Raw genomic sequence first — 26,693 nt, 5'->3', positions numbered from 1 at the left:
TTATGGGGATACACAATGACTCAGAGTCTATACCGAGGCCAGCAAGGCAGCATTAGAAGTGACAAAGAAACCTAGCTCTCTAATTGCCTGTAGGCTACCTCTCCAGATCAACCACAGCACAAAGAGGGAGACTACTGATTGATGACTATTAGGATGGCCTTAGAAGAATGGATTTGTCAATTGAGTTCAACTCAATTCAACAGTCATTTATTAGATGCCTACTGTGTGCAAGGCACTTCAGAGATGATGATACTCCAATGGAGTTTCAGTCTCTTTAATGCAGAAATTTCCTCCAAAGATGCAAACTGCAACTCATCCATGCCTACATACTATGCCTAACTCTTCTCCAGGTCTTCCCATAAGTTCACCATGCAGGGCTTGGGGGAAAGTACATTCAATCAGCCAGAGGGCCTTCTCTTCAATCTCTTGACATCATAAAGATATCAATGGAGCCTCCAGGTGGTCATCCTTCACTCTTGCCCAGTGACCAGCCCATCTTTTTAGTCCCTCATACATCTCTCTGATGGCATTCACCCTTTAGAATACTTTCCTGGGTAATTCCTTGCTAGTCATGGATTATTGCTTGCTGCTGCCTATCATGCACTTCTCCATGGAACTAGGGATGCAAAGCCAAAAATGAGAAGTAGCTAAGCCCTCAAGAAGCTTACCAATAAATCATTTCAATCCAATCCAACCAGAATTTGTGCTGTGTTTACTCTGTGCCAGGCACTGTGATAGGTGCTAGAGATACCACGACAACAATGATAAGTACCCCTGCCCTCAAAGAGCTTATGGCTTGATTGGGTTCTTCTGGAGGTCCCTCTCTACTGAGAGCAGAGTAACTAATGGATAATGTTTTTAAACCCTTATTTGTGTCTTAGTAAAGACTCTAAGACAAAATGTAAGGGCTAGGCAAATGGAGTGCCCAGGGTCACATAGCTAGAAAGTGTCTGAGTCTAGGTCCTCTTGACTCTAGGCCTGGTACTCTATTTACTGTGCCATCTAGTTCCTCCATCTGATGAATGGGTCTCCGATAATTCCCTTCTTCTGAAGTCATAGAAAGTGACACAGGGAACTGCTTTTTCAGACAAAATCATTACCCTACCTTCAGTTGACTATAATTGTATATAACCAGGGAAACTAATTTCTGGATTCCAACCAGGTAGACCAGTAGTACCCATTGCCCTATACAATCCAAGTCTTCCTCACCCAACCATTTTGCCTAAACTTTACATGGATAAAACCAATCTAGTCATCTGTACTTCACTAATATAATTATGTATAGGGAAGCTTGCCCCTGGAATCACTGTACTAGGATTCTTATCCTATCTCAGATGCTTAATGCCTGTATGATCCAGAACAAGTCTGGACAAGTTCCCCTGCCTGAGCCTCAGTTTCCTCAACTGTAAAAGGAGGAATTGAATTGGATGGTTTCTGAGGTCCCTTCCAACTCCATATCTAGGATCCCAAGTTCCTTTCATTCTATGATCATTACCAGCTACCTTCTTCTATAACCCCTTCAACCTCAGTGTTAATTCTATCCTACAAGGCTATTTCCTGAGCCTTGGGAGATGGTCTAATCCATTCAAAACCATGAGTTCCTCAGCTCAATATTTACCATCTCTAGATGAAGCTGGAATAGTGTTTATGAAAGGAATATTGTACTCATAAACAATTCTCTTTCTTCTACACAACTCAAATAAAAGAAAGAGAAGGGATGTTGGCCCCTTTGCTTGCATTAACATCATAGGCATCCTGGCTCCAGTAGAAGAATATAAAATTAGTAGGACTGAGATGAGCAGACATAAGAAACCAAACAAGCTTGAATGCCAACATGGAGATGGTTCTTGTTTGTGTGGGGAGTGGAACCAAACCAGGGGCCACAGGCAACCATAAATATGCCAAGACAGCCATTCAGAAGGAAAGCATTACCTGGACAGCATCTGTCTTTGAGACGTGCCCTTCCTCATCCCCAGATAAAAAGGAATACAGCATTTAGCAAATAGAAAATGGTAAGAAGAGGGCATGAAGGCCAAGAACACCAGCTGGCCGAGATCCTGATGCTGGTTCTTTGACCCCAAGCTTTGGCTTTCTTTCTTTCTTTCTTTCTTTCTTCCTTTCTTTCTTCCTTTCTTCCTTTCTTTCTTTCTTTCTTTCTTTCTTTCTTTCTTTCTTTCTTTCTTTCTTTCTTTCTTTCTTTCTTTCTTTCTTTCTTTCTTTCTTCCTTTCTTCCTTCCTTCCTTCCTTCCTTCCTTCCTTCCTTCCTTCCTTCCTTCCTTCCTTCCTTCCTTCCTTCCTTCCTTCCTTCCTTTCTTCCTTCCTTCAGGATGGGGGTAGGAGGAAGCTCAATCTCTTCACATCCTAGCTGGCAGCACTCATACCTACCCTAGAATTGCCCAGCCTAATGTGGCTTCCCTTAAGGTAGAAACAAGAAGAAATCTTTGAAGTAGTTACTTATTATCAGCTTAAATAATGAAAGCCTGGGAGCTGAGGGAATAACCCAATTACACATTCAATAAAGAAAGCATAATTGAAACTGGTTCCTAGCATTAAATATTCCTAAATGACTTTATCGTTTCAAAAAAACTTTGGGGGCTCAGGGGAAAGCCGGTGTAATTGCTGGCTCTCCTGGGGCCTGCAGCTGGTCTGGGCTCATTGGCACACGGAACGCCAGCCTGACTCACAATAGAGGAAGGGTCTGTTCCCCTCAGCTCAGCAAGTCACAAGTTTGGAGGGTTTTCATTTTAATTTCTTTTACTTTGAAATTTTGTTCTTGTTCTGAACTTTTAGCAAATAGCAAGGGAAATAGTCATTTCCTTACACAAAGTAGAACTGAAAAAGAGAATTGTATATGAATCTGTGAATCACTGGGATTTATAGCTGGCTTTTCCTTTTAAAAATGGAAATAAATTCAACATGTAATTCTGAAATCCATCCTGCTTGTTTGCGGTTCTCTCTGGCCTTCTCTTCTCCTCTATCCATTTTCAAATGCTTCAATGACCTGCTTTCCTTTTGCTTCTTTTTTATTTTGGTGGGGGAAGGGGCCACGTCCTACCCTCACTCTTAACTGAAAAACAAATAAACTCTTACAACAAATAGTCAAGCAAAATAAATTCCCACTTTGGCTCTATCTGAAAAGGTACGACTTTTTCTTCCTCTTGAGTCCAATACCTCTGGTTGGAGGTCTTGTAAAGGAGATGAAAAGTAGCAAGTCATCACTGAGCCTCAGTTTCCTCACCTATATAATAAAGAAGTTGAATTTATGGCCTCTTCTAGCCCCAAGTCCATATAGTACTTCTTACAAAATAATAATAAAAGCCTGTCTACCAGATCCACAGAAGCATAGAGGTAAACCTATTTTTATCAAGCTTAACTAAGGCAGGAAGGAAATTGGGCTGGGCCAATGGATGATCTGATGATTGACTTTCTTGATTTCCCCTTCCCACCTCCTTTGGGGCCTCTGCTCCCTCTCTGTAAAGAACAATGCAAGGAAGGACTTTGATTATTGCTGTACCCTAGCCAGCAGATCCACAGGAATATAGACTGTGAGAGTTGAAAGGGACCTGAGAGATAATTGACTTCAACCCTTTCATGGTAGAAAACCAAGCCCTTTATCTCAGGTTCTCGGAGAATGGAAATGATTTGCCCAAAAACCTGGATTTAGTCATGGATTTAGTCTTGGAAGGGATACTAGAAAGCATCTAGAGACTATATTCTAATCCAATCCCTTTATTTTGTAGTTGAAGAAATCAAGGCCCAACTCAGTTCAGAGACTTGCCCAAGGTCATATGGCTAGCCAGTAGCAGAATTGTGATTCAACCGGTCTAGTGTCCATCACTACTTCATGGGATTTCCTGCCCCTTGTGCCACTTTCCCTTCAAGAAAATACCTCAACAAGAAGTAGATATTTATAATACACAGACAAGTGAATACTTCTTTCCCATGAGGCATTTCTTTTTCAAATATAGACTCTTCTACATGTTGTGGGATGGAGGGAAGATGGAAGGGGGTATGAGAGGTGGGATTTAGGAAGATTCTCTGAATAACAACAATGAACTTCTAGGTGACTTCGTTGGCCAGAAAGCCTTTCTGTTAATAATGTCAGGGAGGAATGAGAACCAAATGACAGGAAGGCAGAAATAAGGACCATAATGTTGGTTGTAGGTAAAAGTGACTGGGATTGGGCAGAGGCATCTTGTGCTAGTGTGGATGAAGGAGACACCATGAGGGACAGTATTTTGATATGTTTGAAGGGTGAACTCTTCTAGAATCACAGAATGTCATTGATAATAGACCTGACATGGCTTCTTCTCCCTCTGCCTCAGTTTACAGAGAAGGAAATTGAGGGCCAACAAAGAGATTGGTCCTAGGTTATACAATGCAATCAACCAATCAAAAAGTATTGAATAAATGTTTACTATGTGCCGGGTACTGTGCTGAATTCTGGGGCGACAAATGTATTGAATGAGACAAATCCTACTTTCAAAGAGTTTATGTCCTAATGGGGGAGACTGAGTACATAAAGAATAAATATCAAGAAAATAAGTAGAAATACAAAACAGTTCAAGATAATGTAGTTCAGAAAAGAAGGTGCTAGCCATTGGAGAGACCAAGCAACACTTCATGTAGAAAGTGACTTTTGAGCTGTCTTGAAAGAAAAAAGGGATTCTGTGAAGTGGAGAAGAGGGAAGAGGGCATTTCAGCAAAGTGCAAAGACATGTCAATGGGAGATAGAGTATTATGTATAAGAAACAGAAAAAAGGCCAGGTGGGCTGGATTGAAGAGTACTAGAGAAGGTGGTAGAGTGTTAAAAGAGGCTACAACCATAAGGTGAGCCTTAGGATGTGAAAAGCCTTAAAACACAGAGGAACCTACAGTTGGTTTTAGAAGCAACAGGGAGCCAATGGATGTAAGAGAGAAGGGAAGTAACATAGTTAGATCTGCACTTAATGAAAGGCACTTTTGTGGTAGTATGGTAGATGGACTGGAAGAGAAAGAGACTTCAGGCAGGAAGATTGATCAAAAGACTTGTGATGGGGGCAGCTGGGTGGCTCAGTGGATGGAGAACCAGGCCAAGAGATGAGAGGTCCTGGGTTCCAGTCTAGCCTCAGACACTTCCCAGCTGTGTGACCCTGGGCAAGTCCCTTGACTTCCATGGGCTAGCCCTTACCACTCTTCTGCCTTGGAACCAATATATAATACTCATTCCAAGATGGAAGGTGAGGGTTTAAAAAACAGACTTGCAATAACTAGAGAAGGCTTGAACTAAGGTGAAAGCTCTATTAGTAGAGCCAGGGTAGGAATTCAGAAATGTTTGTGGGGTAGAGATGGCAACCTTTGTGTAACAGAACATGTGGGATAAGGGAGGGTGAAGAATCAAGGAGGAGACTTAGGAGACTAGAAAGATAGTAGTGTTGGCAGACACCAGACTGACTGAATTCCTGATCCGTTATTGGCTAGCTGTGTGTCTCTGAACCGAGCTGAGCCTTAGACAGAAATAGAGACGTTGCGCAGAATGGTGGTTTTAGGGGGAAGGACAATCGAGTTCTGTTTCGGACATGCAGACCTTGAGTTACCTCTGGGACTTTAGTCTGAAATGTCCAAGAAGTAATTAATGACGTAGGACTGGAACTCAGGGAAGAAATTCAACTAGGCTTAGATATAGAGATTAGTCAGTCAACTGCATTTTATCATTTGATCATTGTTCAGTCATGTCCAATCTTCATAGATTCCATTTAGGGTTTTCTTGGCAGAGATATTGGAGTGCCATTTCCTACTCTAGATCATTTTATCGATGAGGAAATGGAGGCCAGCAGGGTTAAGCAACTTGCCCAGGGTCCCACAGCCAATAAGTGTCTCAGGCTAGATTTGAACTCAGGAAGATGTGCCACTTAAACTAAAGCCATAGGAGATAGGGAGGTCATCAAAAGAGAGAAAGTAGAGAAAGAAGGATAAGGAACCTTGGACAGAGGCTGGGGTGAACTGTGAGACATGGATGATGAACCAGTAAAGAACACTGGGAAAGAGCAGTCAGGTAGAACAAGACCCAGGAGAAAGCAGGGCCATGACAGACAAAAGAAGAGAAATTGGGCTGAAGGAAAAAAAGTGGTCAACAGGACTGAATGCAGCAGTTGTGTAAATGAAGAAGGATGAAGACTAATAAAAAGACTGTCAGATTTGGCAAATATGAGAACGCTAACCATTTTGAAGAGAGCAATTTCAGTTGAGTGATGAAGTAAGAAAAATATTGTAAAGGGTTGAGGAATGAGGGAGAGGAGACGTGGATGCAGCAGATGTAGACAGCTTTTTAGAGGAAGAGAAGAGAGAGAAAGAATGATAGCTTGAAGTGGCAGTCAAGTCTAGTGAAGATTTTTTTTCTTTCTGTAAGTTTGGGGGAGATTTGAAAATGACTGACAGCAATAGAAAGGAGACAGTAGATGAGAAGAGGTTAAAGATTAAAGGGGAGGGGTGGTCACTGAAGTCATTATCTTTTGGAGAAGACAGAAGCAAACAGGTTAAGGGCTTCTGGGTTGGCCTAGGCTCATGTTGGCAAATCTATGGCATGCGTGCTGGAGGGGGCTGTTCCCTTTCTTCTCTCCACACACTCCTGAGAACATTTCCCCCATCACCTGCCCCTCTGCACAGCAGCCCAATGGGAGCGCTTTCTCCCTTCCCTGTCTAGGGTAAGGTGGGGGGTTCACATGCAGCATGAGAGTTGCAGTTTGGACAGTTCATCTCTAAAAGGTTCACCATCACTGGCCTAGGCAAAGAGAAAGGTCACCTCATTGTCAGAGACTGGGGGAAAGAAGAGAGTAGAGGAGAATATCAGGGGCTTTTGAGATCAAGAAAAAGAGCTTAGAGGAAGCTCACGTCTAATGGGCTCCTTTTTTCAGGAAAATAAGAAGGACCCTTAGCCAATAAAATTGGGAGGCATTGTGTGTAAGGCCTGAGGAAGGAAGAGAGAGGAGGTTTGGAATAGCTTTTGTGGGGATTAAGTTAGGGAATCAAATAGAGAAGAGGAACAAGATTGCCTCACTGAACTGAACTTAAAGAAAATGAATTCATACAGTACTGAGCCAGCACAATTGGGTGATCTCCTCTAGCTCCATCCAATGGTCTATGAGTAGGAGTATAGAAAGCAAATGGTGGAAGCAACCCTAAGCTGAGATCAGCCAAGGGATGAGTGGTAATGGGACAAAGAAGCAAGGCATTTCAGAAGAGAGGACAGTGTAGAGTTCACTTGGCTAATGATAGAATGAGCTGGGAGAATGAGGCAAGAGAAACAGCAACAGCCTAAGAACTGTGGGGAAGAGAGGTCAGAGGCCTCTGAGGAGGAGAAATATTAAAATGTAGAATTAGAGGAACAGAACACTTGTGGGTAATGGTAGGGTCTACTGTGGCTCATGTATGGCTGGTGAGTAAAAGACTAGATCATGGGATTTAAAGAGATTAAGGAATTAGGAGATGGCCACATCTGTGCTGTGGATGATTAAATCCCCTACTGTAAGGGCAGGAGATAGGGCAAGGAATATGATGAGCCAAGTGCTTAAGAAAGGAAGGTGAGGGGGTAGCTGGGTTGCTCAGGGGATTGAGAGCCAGGCCTAGAGATGGGAGGTCCTAGGTTCCAATCTGGCCTCAGACACTTCCCAGCTGTGTGACCTTGGGTAAGTCATTTAACCCCCATTGCCTAGCCCTTACCACTCTTCTGCCTCAGAAACAATAATTACTACTGATTCTAAGATGGAAAGTGATGGTTTAAAGAAAAGAAATGAAGGAGAAAAATCTTGGAGCTGTTACAAACCATCAGAGATTAGGGAGAAATTTTTAAAATTTCTTGACAAAGGAGACATTGCTGATTGATGGTGGTAAAGGGAGAGTTTGCAATTGAAATTATATACAAAGGAATATATGCTGGTGGGCTGAAGGTTATAGCTGGCACTGGAGAGGAAGCCCAGAAATATAACATGGCTGCGATAAATAAGGAGCTAGGTCTCAAAAAGGGCAAGGAGATGGAAGATGTCAGTCGCATATGCTTCAGTGGTTGAGGATGAAAGAATGGGAATAGGGGGAATGGGCTAGGGATAGTTGGCTTCCAAGTACTCAGTGACTTATTAAAGCAGAGAGGGAGAAAGAAGTACATGATGGGAAGCTATTAGCCATAGGAGTAGTTGTGAAGCTTGCAGCCACCAAAAGGTTTTTGCTAGACCCTAAAGGACAAGGGCATAGGGGAGCATTGGCGAAGTATCAGCACATGTGCCCATTCGGCACTCAGGAAGTTGCTCATTCCCCCTCTTCCCAGCACCAGAGGACATTTTTTTGCATGCCCGGCCCCTCTGTCCATTTGTCCAAAGCAAACACATCCCCTCCTCTCCCCTCCCTTGCGCTCCCCTGCCCTGCCCTGCCTCCCTTCCCCTCTCCTCTCCTCTCCTCTCCTCTCCTCTCCTCTCCTCTCCTCTCCTCTCCTCTCCTCTCCTCTCCTCTCCTCCTCTCTTCTCTTCTCTTCTTCTCTCTCCCCCCCACTGAGCTCACAGACAGTTTAAATTTGCCCTCTGGGTACTCAAACTCAAAAACTATACTGGCATTGGGCCTTAGTGACTCTCATCTGCTTGTCCTGTGAGGTAGATGTTTGCATTTAGGGTTGTCTTAGCCTTCCAGAACCAAATCTGGTGCCTTTTTTCATTCTGTGCCACTATATGCTCAAGGCTAATCTCCAGCAGGGGACAATGGAAAGCCTATTAGAATTGGAATTAAAGTTCCTGTGTGGGCCTCCATTTCCTCACTTCCAATCCGAATGGAATGGACAAGATAGTCTCAAAGTACCCTTCTACTCAGCTTTTCTAGATTTTGGCTTATCTGTAAAATAGCCCAGGCAGGAGGGGGATGGATTAACTGGTTTGTGATATCTTCTAGCTCTGAATTTACACTTCCTTCATTGTTTATATAGAGGACCTCTGAAGTTCCTTCCAGCTATTTCTAGATCTACATTCTCAAAATGAAAATCTCTCAACTCCTAGAACCTTTCTGTTGGTGACTCAAGTCACTTCCTACCAGGGAAGGCCCTCATGAATATGCAGAAAAAGTATGGAGGTGGTAAATGACCACATTAGTCACATGACCCAGAACCAGAGCTAGGAAAACACCCAGGATTTTTATAGTGGAGGGAGCAGGGCAGGGGAGGTGACCTAGGCAAGGTCAAAAGCCTCCTTCCATTGTCAGCACCTCAGCTCATCTGAAGATTGGCTGAACACTCTCTCCAGGACTTGTTTGCTTTGGCTGTACACTTTCACATTTCTGGGTAGAAATAAAATGACACCAAGTGAAGGGTAAAATAACCAAGGTTATCAGAGCTGGCTGGAGCAGGGAAAAGTACAAAGTCACATTTGTATTCATTGAAAACAGCTACAAAGCCAGATTAAGCATTTGGGGATTATCTCTGGGACAGGGGTGGAATTGCAGGCCCTAGAGTGCCCCCTAGAGAAAACATTTACATTTTTATTTGCTTGATGGCAGTGCCATACTATGGAAAGAACACTGGATATGGAGTCAGAAGACCTGGATTTGAATCCCAGTTCTGCTCTTTTACTATCCATACATCAACAGGCAAATCATTTCTCTTCTCTGGGCTTCAGTTTCCCCTCTGAGAAATTAAGGGGATTAGTCTAGAGATGGCCCCCAAAGCCCCTTCCTGCTCTCAAGTCAATCAGAGGCCATACAAGAACAACAAAATGACCTCTATGACATATCAGCCTCCTCTGGAAGAATTCCAGGGAAGAAGAACCCATTTCCTCCTGAGGCAGGGAGAGCTGCAATTCTCAGGAAGCCTAAATCTCTTTTTCTGTACCTCCACTCCATTGCTCCTGCTCATGTTGCCCTCTGGGGCCAAGAACTACTCTTATCCCCCTTCTACAAATACTTGAAGACAACTCTTGTATTCATCTCTCAGTTTCCCTATCAGTAAAACGAGGAGATTAGGCTAGATGACCTTTAAGGAATCTTCCAATTCCAAATCTATAATCTCATGTCATCCCTACTAAGTTCTGAATTTCCCCAGACTAAGGATTCCAGATCCCTCCCAGGGATGCTACTGTTGTCAGCGTGGGTAGATATAAGCTCTCATACTTCAGTTCAAAAAAAGAAAAATGCACTCGGACCAGAATCATGGAATATGAGATTGCAAAGAAATCTCAGCAGCCATCTAGTCCATCCCATACACAAAAGGAATCCCCACTTCTCCCATGGGTGACTTCTTTTCCAGAACCATCAGTCTCAGAACAATAACCCTTCATTCTCCAGATGTGGAGCCAACAGGCCCACATCAGGTACCTTCTATGATCACTTCCCCTCATGCTTTGGGGCTCCCCCTTTAGAAGTTGTCTTTCTTTATTAGAATGGAAGCTCCCTGAGGGCAGGGGTGGTTTCTCTTTTTGCTTGTTGTACAGTAGAGTCCCCTTATTCCCGGTATAGATATCTTCGGTTTCAGTTATCCATGGTCAACTGCTAAGCAAAGCCACAGTGGTCCCTTCTGTTTTCACTTCCCCTTTATTTCACTTTCATTGTCTTTTGAGGCTTTGTTTTTGTGGGACTGGATGGGGGTGGGCACTGGGCACTGAGCTGAGGGGTCCGAGTGGGAAGAGAGAGCATAGCTATGTGTGGTCCACAGGTGATAACTTATATCCATGGCATTGGCCATCCACAGTGGATCTTGGAACGTATCCTCTGAGGACGTGGGCCCTACTGTGTATGTATCCTGCACTTCGCACACAGCGTATGCTTAATCAAATGTTAGTTGACTGATTAACTGACTTCCCTTCCAGATGCCAGCTGTAGCATTAAAAATGGTGGCTGCAAGCAATTCTGCAAGATGAATAAGTTGAACAAGGCAGTGTGTCACTGTACTACGGGATACCGACTGGCAGAAGACCAAAAGTCCTGTGAACCAGAAGGTCCAAACTGAACCCAATTTTCTAAAGTCCTACAGATAAGTTGACCGAACCAGTATTTAATCTTTGAACAAATTTTATGACCTGAAAAGCGTCTAGCTCTCCTTCTAATCCATACTAAATCAATCCACCAATGGCATTCATTAATTACCTATGTTCGAGCTAGAATTTATTCGCCACTAGTGATGTACCAGACACTGTGCTGGGCCACAAAAATAGAAAGACAAAAAAAATATGGTCCGTGACCTCAAAGAATTTGCATTTCACTGGAGGTGAACAAGATGGAATAAGATAAGCATGCCCAGGATTGTTAGAGGTGGTAGATCCTGTCAAATGGGCGTGAGGAGAACTGGTTGGGAAAAGGTTTTCTGAAGGAGGTGGCACCAGAGCTTTTGAAGATAACCAGAGATCCCAAGAGACAAAGGAGGGAGAATACTCCAACCATCAGGTGGCCAGAAGCCTGAGATGGAATGGAGGGTTCAGGAATAGTAGCAAGTAGAATTCCTGCCTCTCAGGCTCACTTTCTGTATGGAACAACAAAGGCTTGATTAGTCAGAGGGTCTTATCTGGGGGGTTCTGAACTTGTATTTACATAGACAGAGACAGGCTTGATTTTCTTTCGATTCCTCTATGTGCTTTATTTTATACGTCCAAAAACATTATTCTGAAAAGGGGCCTTGGGCTTCTTTACACTGTCAAAGGGCTCCATGACACTAAAAAAGGGAAGTATCCCTGGGCCAGGGAATCTCTAATGGCCCCTCTCTAATTTCACAATTCAATCCAAAGAAAACATTTATTAAGTGCCTAGTAGGTGCCAGGCACAATGCTGGGCACCAGGAATATCAAAGCAAAATGAAAGGCAATCTGGGCCCTCAAGTTTTGAATATTTTTACCCTACTAGTTTAGGGATTCTCAACTCTCTTAAACTGTCCAGTCCAAACAATCAATCAAGTCTACCTTTCTTCCTTCCATCCATCCTGCCATCCCTCTTCCCTCCTTCCCTCCTTCCTTCCTTCCTTCCTTCCTTCCTTCCTTCCTTCCTTCCTTCCTTCCTTCCTTCCTTCCTTCCTTCCTTTCTTTCTTTCTTTCTTTCTTTCTTTCTTTCTTTCTTTCTTTCTTTCTTTCTTTCTTTCTTTCTTTCTTTCTTTCTTTCTTTCTTTCTTTCTTTCTTTCTTTCTTTCTTTCTTTCTTTCTTTCTTTCTTTCTTTCTTTCTTTCTTTCTTTCTTTCTTTCTTTCTTTCTTTCTTTCGGCACCAGGAATATCAAAGCAAAATGAAAGGCAATCTGGGCCCTCAAGTTTTGAATATTTTTACCCTACTAGTTTAGGGATTCTCAACTCTCTTAAACTGTCCAGTCCAAACAATCAATCAAGTCTACCTTTCTTCCTTCCATCCATCCTGCCATCCCTCTTCCCTCCTTCCCTCCTTCCTTCTTTCCTTCCTTCCTTCCTTCCTTCCTTCCTTCCTTCCTTCCTTCCTTCCTTCCTTCCTTCCTTCCTTCCTTCCTTCCTTCCTTCCTTCCTTCCTTCCTTTCTTTCTTTCTTTCTTTCTTTCTTTCTTTCTTTCTTTCTTTCTTTCTTTCTTTCTTTCTTTCTTTCTTTCTTTCTTTCTTTCTTTCTTTCTTTCTTTCTTTCTTTCTTTCTTTCTTTCGTTTCTTCCATCCTTCTCCATGGTTTAATTTCTTCTAAGCTTAGCAGTGATCTCTTATGCTTTCAGGGCATGAGGTACCACCAGTTGGCATGACTGGTTTAAATATTTGTGAGCCAGTAAATTGAATTCAATCAGTGGTAACAACAAAGATCCCAAGAGGACTAGCAACCCAGTGCTGAGTGTTTTGCGCATGATTCCATTCAGTCCCTGACTGGGAGATTCTGCAGAGATCATTGTAAATCCCGGGGTCTCAAGCTGTGTTCCAACAAGCTTGGCATTGTCTAAATCACTCTTGCAGCTATACCCTTTGGTCAGACTGATCAATGCCATGCATGTAGGCAGCAAGGAATCAATTCTCTGGGCCAACGTTTCCAGGCTACTGATGGTCATGCCACCTCTGAGAAAGGTTATGTTGACTGGACGACTCATGTATTAGGAAAGGACCAAGAGCCACTGTTCCCGTTCATTCTCCTCTTTGAAAATGAAGTCGGAGGAATCAAATAGAATGAGTCAGCCCTCATGTTGGTGATAGCAATATTTTGGCACCAGACAGAAATAATCTCCACAACATGGCCTCAATCTACCTTTCTAACCTTATTGTACATAGCTTTTCTTCCCATATTCAATTAGTCCAGCCAAACTGGTTGGACTTCTTGCTATTCCTTATACATGATATCCCATCTCCATGCTTTTGCCTAGGCTGTTTCCTCATGCCTGGAATGCATTCTTTCTTCATCTCTGTCTCTTAGAATCCTGATTTTATTCAAAACATAACTGAAGCACCATCTCCAACCTGAAGCTTTCTTAATGCCTCCCCCTTCACCCCCAGTTCTCCCCAGAAACCAGTCATATTTATTTGATATGCATTTTCTATATGTTAGAAATATACATTTTTCAGTTATTATTGATATTTGCAGGTTTGTTACCTCCAATACCAGTCCTGCAGCCCTGCCATACGCTTCTTGAAGATGTCTGTCTCCTCAGCACCTATGTAGCACTTGACACATAGTAGGTGCTTAACAAGTGCTTGGGGATCAGCTAAATGAAGCACCCTGGAGCTGCCTCTGAGAAGCAGCTCCTTTGTGCCTATTTTGTATGGCAGAGGGATGTTTTTGATATCTCCAAGGTAGAATCTGATTAGGCTGCTCTATTACATTTTGAGTTTCGCCAGTCTGCTCAGGCAGGCTGCTGCCTATCTCTGCATCGAGGCGGATCTCAGCAGAGGAAATTGAAGATGCTTCCAATAACCAGGATTGTCCCCGTAGCAACATAAGTGAATGGTCTTGAAAGCTGTGGAGTCTGCAGGGGCTTCTTTTAACCCCCCTGTGGCTGCTGGGGCCATCTGGCTCCCAGGTAGACATACTCTTTCCCTGAGCCTGAGCAACAGCAGTCTGAGGGCTTCTGGCCACTGTGGCCCTGGGCTTTGCAGTCATTGACAGCTCCTCCAGACCTTTGGATATTCAGTCATGGGATCAAACAACCACATATGTAGACCTGGGAGGGCCTAGAGAGGCCACTGAATCCAACCCCCCTCCTATTCTTGTTTAGGAAACAAGTTGAGAAAGGCTAACTAACCAGCCAGGGATCACATAGCTAATAAGTATCTGGGGTAGGATTTGAACTCACATCTTTCCAGTCTCCAAGTCTAGCTCTCTCTTTCCAGGGTCACCTAGCCGTCTCAGCAGGGGGTCAGTTAAATTCAGTCTGCGAAATGTTTATTAATGCCCTACTAGGTGCAGCATCAAGGCAATAGAGTAGGATGGAATTAGGGGTGAGTGTCAGGAAAACCTGGACTCAGATCCAGCCTCTGACACTTCTGGGACCCTAAAGGCACCTCACTTGGCATGTACAAAGGGGGGTCCTATGAGTGAAGAGCTCGGAACACGAACACACAAATCCAACCATTGGCACCCCCAATGGGGCGGGTAGACAAGGCATACCCAGAGCAGTGAATACCATATCCACAAGGAGGGGGCAAACATTAACAACTGAGCAGAGCAGAGGAAGGGAGCCTAGAAGGGGGCTAACAGCTGTTAGTGTCCCTGGGTCCCCTCTCATGGCATTAGCCACAGCTGTTGGGTGACACCTAGGCTGGCCAGTCATGTTCGTACAATTAGCAAATCATAAAGAAGTCATTTTATCCATCTGTAAAAAGGCCTATCAAATGAGAAATAATAAATAGAGCAGGACAGCGTGCAATTTGTCCTAGGAGAGTTTCTACTTGAGCTGTATCCAAAAAAAGAGAGGATGATGGTGAGAGCTGATATTTATGCTGTTCTTTAAAGTTTGCAAAGTGCTTTGTAATAGCTTGTCATTTGAGTCTTGTGACAACCTTGAGAGGGAAGTGTTATTATTCTACCCATTTTACAGATGGAGGAACTGAGGCTAGAGGAAATTAAAGAGTCTCTCCCATGTTTACTAAGCTGATTCCTCCAAGCTCCAAATCTAATGCTCTTTCTACTCCCCAAAAAAGCAACAGGGAGCAAACTTTTTTTAAAAAAACCCTCACTTTCCATCTTGGAATCAATGCTGTGTATTGGTTCCAAGGCAGAAGAGTGGTCAGGGCTAAGCATGGGGATCAAGGGACTTGTCCAGGGTCACACAGCTGGGAAGTGTCTGAGGCCAGATCTGAACCCAGGACCTCCTGTCTCTAGGCCTGACTCTCAATCCATTGAACTACCCAGCTGTCCCCAATGGTCCTGATGTTTCTAAACAGCACACCTATATCAGGACCCTCTTGATCCAAAGTGTCTCCCTGCAAAGCCTTTTGGCCCTGCTGGCCTCCCTGGTCCCTTTAGTAGGCTCTAAATCTCTCATTCCTTTCCCAGGTTACCTTGGGAAGGAAAACCAACCACCACCTCCTCCCCCAGACTGATGGTTTAGAACCCTGAAAAGCCATCAGGTGCCTAGGCAAGAACAGGGCAGTGGAGATGTTCTTCTGTATCATAAGCTTGGAAAGAATAAAGGAGAACTACTCCCCAACTTTTTAACAAGTTATTGTTAAGCCTGTCTTGCTTTGGAGGGGGAGCCAAATAGAGTAAGCAAGAAATAAGCTTAGCTGTCACTCATTGGCGTTACACTCCTCTCTCTAGCCATTAGGAATGATTAATATTTATACAGAAGCCTTTGTAACCTAATTTCCTGTTTTGCCGAGCACATGCTGTTACCTCGCCACAGCTGGTTGCTATAGAGATGTCAGTTACAAGATACAGAGGTAGAAGCAAAATGGGACATTGTGTGTTCGGGCACCTGGGAAGAGACAGAAATGAGCTTGGAGACCACTGAGTCCATTTTAGCAGTCAGGCGGTGAAGTGGAAGAGGGCGTCTGGATTTTCTCTGAGGCCTGAGGCCTACGCTAGCCCCTAAGGAAAAGGTGGCCCAGGCTTTGCATTTGGTTCTGATGGGAGCCCATGTGATGGAGGAGGAAGGGAATTGCTCACCCAGGTGGGCTTCAACTCACTGAGATCATGCTAGAAAGGACCCAGGCTCTGGAGATGGTCAGCTCATCAATTTCAAGTAGCAGGGACCTTGGAGGCCATCTAGTCCAACCCCTTCATTTTACAGATAAGGAAACTGAGGCACAAAGAAATTCATTTATTTGTTTATGGATACACAGGAAGGAAGAGGGGAGCTGGGATGTGAACACGGGCTATCAGGCTCCAGATTAAGCTTCTTGTACTCCAACATCCCCTCATTTTATATATGAAAAAAGGTAGGCACACAGAGGCCAGTTGGCTTTTTCCATGTAACATAGGTCCTGAGTCACAGTGACCTGGGGCTTTTTCACTGAATCACCACATGACAGAGGACAAATCTATTCCCCAATCAGATCTGATGTCCCAGGTGGGGGAAACCAGCCAGTTAATGATGGGACAACAAGGTAGCCCAAATCCATCCCAATAGTTTGATAGCTAGTGGATGGGAGGCAGAGGAAAATCTGGATCTCCCGACAGACAACATATAGCTTAGAATCCTTAGATAACAGTGATTCCTACCCCTTGATCTGACCTAGAAGGAAAGAGATCCAGAAAGAACAAGTACAAGAACTAAAACGGGAAGCCGGCCATGTATTCCACATCTTAAACTTGCATTTATTCCATTTGAGGGAAGGAGGAACAAATACTTATTAAGTACCTACTGTGTGGCAGATAACAAACTGAACATTTTACAGTATTATCTCACGTGATTTATATAAGAAAGACTCCATAAGTGTCCTAAAGCACAGGTCTTGTCATGATGCTTCCTGCTCAAGAAGCCTTGATGGCTGCCTAGTACCTCTAGGACAAAATCAGGACTTAAAACCAGCCCTTCATGGATTGACTGAAACGGATCTTTCTAGACTGACTGCTATCAAGTTGGCCTGTTTAATACACCTCACTCATGACATCTGATCCTGTTCCAGCACATGCTGTCCTTCCTGACTGGAATATTCTTTCTCCCTAGCTTCCTTCTTGGCTTCCTTCAGGTGCCATTTCCTCCAAAAGGCCTAGCTGGATTCTCCCACATTGTTAATGCCTCTGAAAATACTCTATATTAATTTGTGTGTGTATGTGTATAAAAATTCATGAGGGGCAATGTCATATAGCAAAGGTAGAGAAAGAGGGTTGGCCTCAAAGCCAGGAAGACTTGAGTTCGAGTCCCACTTCTGCTAGATTCTGGCTATGGAACCCTAGCCAAGGCAAGACAATGTCTTGTGGTCCTCGTCACCTCCCTAAAAGTATGCATTATAACGATGGTGCCCAACTGCACCTATAAAGAGAGTTTCCTCACCTGGAGTTCTCCACACCAACAAAATCACAGATCTAGTCCCTCTCCCTGTATTGTGTGTTTACTCAGCCCCTAGTAAAACATATACTCTTTGGAAATAGAGATTGTTTTTTGTCTTTGTATCCCCCAGTTCCTAGAACAGTGCCTGACACATAGTAGATATTGAACAAATGCTCATTAAACTGAATCAGTAGCACAAAATGGGTATAGGTTCAAGAGTCAGAAGACCTGGGTTCAAGTCTTGCTTTGAATGGTCTTGATCCATGTGACTTGGTCAGCTCCCCATAGATTCCTGGGCCTCCATTTCTTCATCAGTAAAATGAGGGCACTGGACTAGCTGAGATCTCTACTCACTTCATACCTCTGCTTCCCTGAAGTGAAGTGAATCATGATTTCTAAGTGATGAAGATGCTCCCAGTGCTTCTACATTGGGCTCACCTTATGGAGTCACTGTCAGATTCCTTTGCCTGGCCATTGACATCCCTGTTCTGAAGGCGCAGAAGCTGACACTGACTCATCCGAGGAGCAAAGGGGAAGAGATGGTGTTCAAGGTTATAATGAGTCTGTATTGAAGTAGGAGGAGACTCTCTTTCCTGCCTCCACAAGGGGCCTATTGGAAAAATCTGCTCAAATACCAAAGCTTTGAGAACTTTCAGGAAACTTTTATAAAGATAATTAAATCAACTGTCTGACTAGACTCTCCATCCAGCTAGGTAACCCTGTAGAGAGAGCCCTGGGCCTGGAATTAAGGAGATCCAAGTTCAAATTTGAACTCAGATACTCAGTAGCTGTGTGATCTTGGGCAAGTAATTTAACCTCTGTTTACCTCAATTTCCTTTTGGGTTAAAATGGGCATAATAACAGCACCTTCCTCCCAGGATCATTGTTACGATAAGAGGAGATAATGTTTGTAAATCATTTTGGAAACCTTAAAACACTATATCCTTCTTGGCTAAAATTAAAAATCTGCCCACTGTGTTCGTCTCAGCTGATGAGGCTGCGTTGTGTGGGGAGGGCACTCTCTCACGATTTGCTTTCTATTCTCTTCCTCTTCTAGTACCATATCCTTGTGGAAGAGTGTCAGTTCCTTTAAATCTTAAGAAATTCACCCGTGCTGAGAGCATCTTCGTCAACATGGACAATGTAAACTCTACCGAGGAGGAACAGGTTCCCAATGAAGCCACACAAATCACGCCCATACATAAAGAATTGAGTCGGGTCGTTGGTGGAGAAGATGCCAAGAAGGGAGAGATCCCTTGGCAGGTACTACACTTGGAGTGTATTTAGCCTAACACAAGAGGCTCCAGTAGACATAGGACCAACCTTATGAGACGATAGCAATTTGAGGGATACTTTCTAGTTTCAAAACATATCCACAATCCAATGACCAGAGTACATTCCTTTGGCTGTTGATAGCTTTCAAGAAATGGGTAACATGCATCAGCATTGATCCTCTGGAAAGCTGGTTGGTTATTACTTTGATCAGAGTTCTTAAGTCCTTCATAATTGTTCTTCTTTATAATGTTGTTGTCCCTGTAGGATTTGATCCTCTACTCAGTTCAGGATTCTCTGAATTTCTTTCTTTTGTCATTGTTTATGGTGCATTAATAATCTATCACAACAGGGGGCAGCTGGGTAGCTCAGTGGATTGAGAGCCAGGCCTAGAGACAGGAGGTCCTAGGTTCAAATCTGACCTCAGATACTTCCCAACTGTGTGACCCTTGGCAAGTCATTTCACCTCCATTGCCTAGCCTTTACAGCTCTTCTGCCTTGGAGCCAAAACATAATATTGACTCCAAGATGGAAGGTAAAGGTTTTTTAAAAAATAGTTTATCACATTAATATACCACAATTTGTCCATCTATTCCCCAATTTTCTAAGAGGTAAACCACGGCACCTCCCTAAGCTGCTAATTCTTTTCCTTTCTTTTTCTTTCTTTTAATCTTCCCCTTAGAACCAGGAAATATATTTTGCTTCTGACTTTCTAAGTATTGTTCTCCCTCTTAACCTATATAAGCTTATCTTGTTTCCTTTTGGAATACTGTATTCCAAGATCTCCTCTGTTGGTTTGTTTGTGTTAGAAGCTGCCAAGTCTTGTGTGATCCTGCCTATAGTGCCTTGCTACTTAAAGTGCTTCCTTTAGGATGGTTGTGGTATTTTGATTGGATGTCAGAGCACTGGATTTCAGTTACAATATTTCTCTATTGTTTTTAGGATTCCCTTTAGGAAATGATTGGTGGACTCTTAGTTTAGGAAGGACATTGAAAAGCTAGAGTGTCTAGAGGAGGGCGACTAGGAGGATAAAGGTCTTTGATCCATGAAATATGAGGAAGGATTCATTGAAGAACTAGATATGTTTAGCCTGAAGACAAGATGGGGTGGGGACAATGGCAAGGCAGATTCATGATTACTCTTTTCAAGTTTCTGAAAGGCAGACAAGTCTGTCATTCAATGTAGTAGTAAGCCCTCCCTACTTTGGGTCATCTGCGAGTGTAAGAATCCCTTCAATGTCCTCATCCAAAAGGCTGATATTAAGTAACTACTGGTGGGGCACTGTGCTTTCTGGATTTCCCAATTATTAGACCTTGCAGCAAAATTACTTTGAATTCACCTAGAATATTTTTTGTTTGACTTAACTCTGTAAATCTGCCCCCCCCTCATAGAATGAACCTTACTCTGCCATCTTTGTTCTGCTCCCAGAAGTACAGGATGGAAGCTTCTAGAAGACAAGGATTGTTTCAGTCTTGCTTTTGTGTCCCCAAAACTTAGCACAGGGCATAGTATACAGCAAGCACATTTGTTCAGAGGGTAATCAGGTCCTGGAAACATTGGGCCAGTGAGAAGAACACGAAGGACTTAAATGTGGGCAACCAGGTAAATGCCAGGGCAGCAAGAGTGAAGTTGAAGGTGAAGCAGTTGTTTGGAAAGAGAAATCATTGAGATCAATCTGAGACATGTGAAGTTGAAACGTTCATGACAGATCAGAGGACCCCAGCAACAGAGGCTGGAAGGAGACTTGGAGGCCTTTAAGTACCACCCAGACCTGCACAGTAATCCCCTCAGAAGCATCCTCAATCAAGAACCATCATATTTTGGCTTGAAGACCTCTAGTGAGGGCTGACCTGACACCTCTCCAGACAGCCTGTTCCATTCCACTTTTGAGGTCATCGAGTCATTTCACTCGTGTCTGATTCTTCACAAGCCTCTTTGGGATTTTCTTGGCAGAGATATAGGAGTGGTTTGCCATTTACTTCTCCAGCTCATTTTACAGATGAGGAAACTGAGGCTAACAGGGTTAAGTGGCTTTCTCAGGGTCACACAGCTCCAACATATCTGAGGCCAGATTCAAAGTCATGAAGATAAGTCCTCCTGAATCCAGGGCTGGCACTCTAGCCACTGCACCACTTAGTCCTACTTTTGGATTCCTCTAATTATCAGGAAGTGTTCTGGGACATCAAACTTAAATCTGTTCTCTGCCACATCCACTGTTCCTAGGTCCTAGCAGAGTAAGTCGAATCCCTCCTCCATCTGACACTTGAACGCAGCTATCATGCTCTCCTTGAGTCTCTTCTTCTCTAGCCTAACTATCCCCAGTACCTTCCAATGGTCCTCTTACAACATGAATCCAACGCCTTCCACCAACCCAGCTGTCCTTCTCTGGATACTCTCCAACTTCTCTATAACCTCCTCCAATGTAGCAAGGGGAACTGAAGACATTACAGATGTCATCTGAAGAGGGCAGAGTCTAGCTTTCTAGTGCTTCCCTAGACTTAGACTAGCAACGTGATAGATTGATGCTTCTCAATGTAGCCCAAGGTCATACGCTTGTTTACGGCTGCCCTATAAAGATTATTATTAATAATAATAACAATAACTAGTGTTTAGAAAGTACTTGAAGGGTTTCAAAGCACAATACATGTTATCTCATTTCATCTTCACAACAGCAAACATCATCGTATTAATTCATAATGAGACCTCAGTCCTCGAAAACTGCTAAAAATTTTTCTAATTAAATGCCGTCCAATCATCATGCTTCCTCCTTTCTCTATCTGAGGAGTTGATTCTTTTTAACCTAAGTATAAGACTACATTTATCCCCATTAAATTTCATTTTATTGCATTTAGCCCAACCTGGTAGCTTGGGGATTTTTTGGATCCTGACTCAATATTATTAGCTGTCTCTTTTAGCTTGATGAAATCCTCAGATTATAAGTGTGGCATCTATACCATTAACCAAATCATTGACAAAGCAGTTACACATATAATCAAGCAAAGTTACCCGACATCCTCTAATGAAGACCTCATTCCAAATTGATGAAAAAAATTGATTAATTCTTGGGTCTGCCTAGTCAACAAGTTCCGTATCCTGTATTACCATGGAACCCACGCCTCTATTTTCCATCAGAGTAGCATGAGAAACGTTGGAAAATGCTTCCATAAAATTAATTAAAATGATACCAAAGTTTGTTTTTTAATTCAGGTGAGTAACTTTGTCAAAAAAGGAAATGAAGTATTCTGGCTTGACTTGTTCTTGTTTAAGCCATGTCAGGTCTTCCTGATTGCTGCTTCCTTTTCTACATGCTCCCCAACCATCCTTCAAATAACATAGTCTAGGATTTTGCCAAGTCAAAACCATACTCTTGGACCTCAAGTTTGCAGGATCCTTCTCCTCTTCTTTTTTTCAAATGCAGGACAACATTTTTTCTTTTCCCATTGGCTATGATCATGACATCAGTAACATCTACCAACCTTTTCCATATCCCAAGATTTAATTTATCAGGGCCAGGTGTGACTTGATTTAATCAAGGCCAGCTTTATCTATCCATATATATATATATATATATATATATATATATATATGCATATATACCTATATCTATATCTATTTCTTTATCTATATAATGGTTACCTGATCTGTCTTAGCCCCTTTGGTTCTGTCCTTTGTAGTCCAAATACCATTATCTTTGGCAGAGAAAATCTGAATACAAGAAGAATTAAGCAGGTCTACTAAACTGAGATGCCATCTTGTCATATTATCTCTCATTAACCCTGATCAGTGGTCCTATCTCTAATAAATATAGATGAAAAAGCACTGAATTTGGAATTGGGAAACTTGGCTCAAATTCTGATCTTCTGTCAATGTGAATTTGGCCAAATCACTTCCCCTCTCTGGGCCTCAGTTTATTTATAAAATGAGAGGGTTGGGATAGATAATCTCAAATTGATCTTCAAATACTACATCAAGGATCCTTTTTGTTTCTCTCATATAGTTTAAAAATCCTTCTCTATCGTTCTCAACTTTTTTCTCCAGCTTCATTTTTTACCCAGCCTGAGCACTTCAGTCAGGGTTCTTGTAGGATTATGACATATGTCTGTGCTCATCCATGGTCTACCCTTGCTCTCATCCCCAGGGCATGTCCTATAAAAAATCTGGTTTGGTCAGTGAGTGAGCATTCACTATAGACAACCTCTCCCTCCTTTCTTCCTTGTTGCTTCCCTTTAGGCAGCTAGATGGTTTAGTGAATAGAGTACTGGGCCTGGACTGAATTCAAATCCACCCTCACACACCTACTAACTGTGGGACCCTGGACAAGTCACTTAACCTCTGTTTGCCTTAATCCAGGAGGGGAAAAAACACTCCAGTATCTTTAACCAAGAAAACTCAAGGGATACTATGTAACACAGGGTCACTAAGAGCTAGACACAATTGAAAAACAACAAGGTTTTTAAAAGAAATTTCCTGTTCAGATTATGAATTGAGACATCAACAAACATGAACATCTCAATAGATAACCAAAAAAAGATTTCCTACAAAGTTGGAAACCTTTATTACTTAGGTCTGTGTTGGTGAACCTATGGCACATGTGCCAGAGCATACCTGTGGCAGCTGCTCCCATTCCCCTCTCCATGCATGATTGAGGACATTTCTCACATCACTTGCCCCTCTATCCAACAGCCCCATGGGAGTGTTTTCCTCCGTCCCTGGTCTGGGATAAGGCTGGGGGGAGGGCCTCACACAAGGCATGAGTGTTGTAATTTAGGCACTTGGTCTCTAAAAGGTTCACTATCACTATTCTAGGGTTTTTAAAAAGTCTGCCTGAAATTCAGCACAGTAGTAATAAAACTGCCCTTCTCCATGTATCTGAGAGACTTTCTTCCATTTTTTTAGTAAATTGATCTATTAGAAATAATTTTTTTCATTAGAAATTTTTCAAAGAGTCAATTGGAGTAGAGTTTTCTAACAAAGATTCTTCTCTGAAAGTCAAGTGCCCCATTTCATGTATTTTTGAAATGTTTAATGGTGTCTCTTCTTTCTTTTCTCCCTTTCTGGATCTCTCTGTCATGATCATCTAGATCCTACTTAGTTATGTCTTCAGAATCTCATTCAAAAGATATTTTCAACCCAGCTGACAAGGGATGGAGAGATGTCCTGAATGTAGGTAATTGAAGCTGTTTCTAGGGTTCCAAAAAGAAGTACCAGCCTGGGAATGGGGTAGTAATTCAAGTCATGAGAGTGAATGAACTTGCCAAGTGGAGAGTATGGAAAGAGAAATGAAAGGGGCTGAGGCAACATTCCTTTTGTGGAGTGAGAGCAAAATCATTGAAGGAGACAGAGAAGAAAAGTTATAGAGAGAAAGAGAACCAGAAAAGTAGAGTATATCTAAAGCTAAGGGAGGATAATGTATCCAAAAGGAAGGTGTGGTCAGTTGCCTAGTGGTAAAGGCTAGGCAGTTGCAGTTAAGTGACTTGCCCAGGGTCACACAGCTAGGAAGTATCTGTGATCAGATTTGAACTCAGGACCTCCTGTCTCCAAGGCTGGCTCTCTATCTATTGAGACACCTAGCTGCCCCTCCAGTCCCTCTTAATCATATCTTTTCTCTCATTTCTAGTTGGAATAACATTCTCCTTTATGGAGAAGACTGAATCAAAAAGAGGTATTGAATTCAGAGGCAGAGGGTATATATATATATCCTATGCTTAATATTTAAAAGTGTTTTTAATATTAATTTTAATTTTAAAATGTTAAACGTCATTGGGTGAGGCAGGCAGACAGACAGACCAGTGTATATACAATATTTCACCTGCAGTCAGGGAAGACCCCAGATTTGAATTCTGATTACTCATATGCTTACTAACTGTGTGACCCTGAGCAAGTCATTTAACTCCTCTTGGCCTCAGCTTCCTCATCTATAAAATACAGATAAGAGCACCACCTCCCAGGGTTGTTATGATGATTTCATGAGGCAACATATGTAAAGAACTTTACAACTTTTTTTTAAACCCTAACCCTCTGTGTATTGGTTCTTAGGCAGAAGAGTGATAATGGATAGGCAATGGAGGTCAAGTGACTTACCCAGGGTCACACAGCTGGGAAGTGTCATTGGAACCCAGGACCTCCCATTCCTAGGCCTGGTTCTCCATGCACTGAACCACCCAGCTGCCTCCTTTCACAAACCCTTTTTTTCCCCAAAGCAATTATTGCTCTTTTCTGCACCTCAGGCCATTCTGGGCCTTTCCTTTACTATTCCTGGCATCATCCTTTTCCAGGTCTAGGCCACCATTCTGTATTTATTTGGCCTTAAGGATTGGTCATTTTCTTCCATTTCCTAAACATCTCCTTTTCAGATTTGAGCTCAAAACAGTTCTCCATATTGGTTCAATCAGACCATGAAAAACAGCTGTGACAGATGTGATACCTCCCCTACCTGCCTCACCCCCAAGAAAAGTGTTAGCATTGATTCTGGAAGATATTCAAATCTCTCTTTTCACACAGAGGTGGGCAGGTTGGTAGTTTAAGACTGGTCTCAGTGCTATCAAAAGTTCTTAACTCAGGGGGCATCTGGGTAGCTCAGTGGATTGAGAGCCAGTCCTAGAGATGGGAGGTCCTAGGTTCAAATCTGGCCTCAGACACTTCCCAGCTGTGTGACCCTGGGCAAGTCACTTGACCCCCATTGCCAAGCCCTTACCACTCTTCTGCCTTGGAACCAATATACAGTATTGATTCCAAGATGGAAGGTGAGGGTTTTTAAAAAAAGTTCTTAACTCAGAAAGGACCATCTACTATTGCAATGAATGTAAAAAGACAGCTAATTTGGAGTCTGAAGACAACATTCCCCATCCTTGTCTTGGTCAAGTTACTTCACCTTCTTAGAGTCCAAACTTCTTTATCTTCCAAATGGAAATAATATGTGTCTCCAAAAATCAACTGTACAAATACAGAAAGGGGGTGTGCCTAACAATATATTGTTGAACAGAAAAGGACTTAGGGAGAGGGCTGCTAAGTGGTAGCTTAGTGGATAGAGTGAGGCCTAGAGCCAGAAGATCCTGGGGTTCAAATCTGGCCTCAGATGCTTCTCTAGCTGTGTGGCCCTGGCCAAGTCACTTAATACCAATTCTGGTAGCCTTTACCACTCTACAGATTCTGTGACAGAACGTAGGGGTTTTAGAAAAAAAGGATATGGGGGCTTTAGGATCATAGACTGAGAAATGAAAGGGGTATTTGAAGCCATCTAGTCTAACCCCTTTGTTACTTTATAGATGAAGAAACTGAGGTCTTAGAGAAGTGACTTGTCCAAGGTCACACTGGTAGTAAGGGAAAGAGGTTGAACTCAGATTCTCTGACTCCAAACACAGCATTCTTCCCACTGTACCTTGCTGACTCCTAAGCTCAGGAAGAGTCAGTAGTATGGCATGGTAACCTAATAAGCTAACCCTATCTGAGGCTAGGGAAAGAATAAAACCATAGATTTAAGGCTCGAATAGACCTTAGTGGTCACCTTTCACAATGCCAAAGATGGAGCACCCAACATGAGGAAATCAGTGGCCCTGCCATCTTCTGTCCTGATTAAACTGTATCCAGAAAGTGGGCAGCCCATTTTGGAAGAACACTGACCAAAGGGGGAGTGACAGAAATGGAGAAGGAACTAGAAACCAAACCATATGAGGGAGGATCACTTGAAGTACTGGATTGTTCAGCCTGGAAAAAAAGGGGGGAGAGGACAGACAGGAGGACTCTATCCAAGTATTGAAGGGCTGTCCTAGGAAAGCCATGGATCTTATCCTGGCTTTGAGGGGCAGACTTAGGAGCAATGGGTGCAAGCTACAGGGGCAGATATCAACTCAATATAAAGGAAGGACTTCTTAACATCAGAGAGGTTTCAAAATAGGATGCTTGCTTTAAGAAATGCCCGGCTCCCCCTTCCTTCCCGGTGGTCACGCAGAGTCTTCCTGGCCACTCCTCAGGCATGTTTTAGAAAGGATTCTTGTTCAGCCATTATGAGCTTGGACTCAGTGGTTCCTCCTCACTCAGAAATGCTATGCTTCTGCCATTCTCTCCC

General features: G+C 42.9%; 1 protein-coding gene across 1 annotated transcript in view; it reads left to right on the top strand.

The window, feature by feature from the left end:
• The window catches only part of F9 (coagulation factor IX), a 46,715-nt gene that overhangs the window by 13,995 nt on the left and 6,027 nt on the right, over positions 1-26,693 (top strand). Inside the window, exons 5-6 of the mRNA XM_007507365.2 lie at positions 10,815-10,943; positions 18,414-18,619. Coding sequence (XP_007507427.1) covers positions 10,815-10,943; positions 18,414-18,619 — 335 coding nt within the window. The remainder of the gene's footprint in view (positions 1-10,814; positions 10,944-18,413; positions 18,620-26,693) is intronic.

This window comes from Monodelphis domestica, chromosome X (genome assembly GCF_027887165.1).
Source record: "Monodelphis domestica isolate mMonDom1 chromosome X, mMonDom1.pri, whole genome shotgun sequence".
Classification (NCBI taxonomy): Eukaryota; Metazoa; Chordata; class Mammalia; order Didelphimorphia; family Didelphidae; genus Monodelphis; species Monodelphis domestica.
Note: the sequence above shows the minus strand (reverse complement) of the source record. Positions and strands in the feature narration are given on the sequence as shown.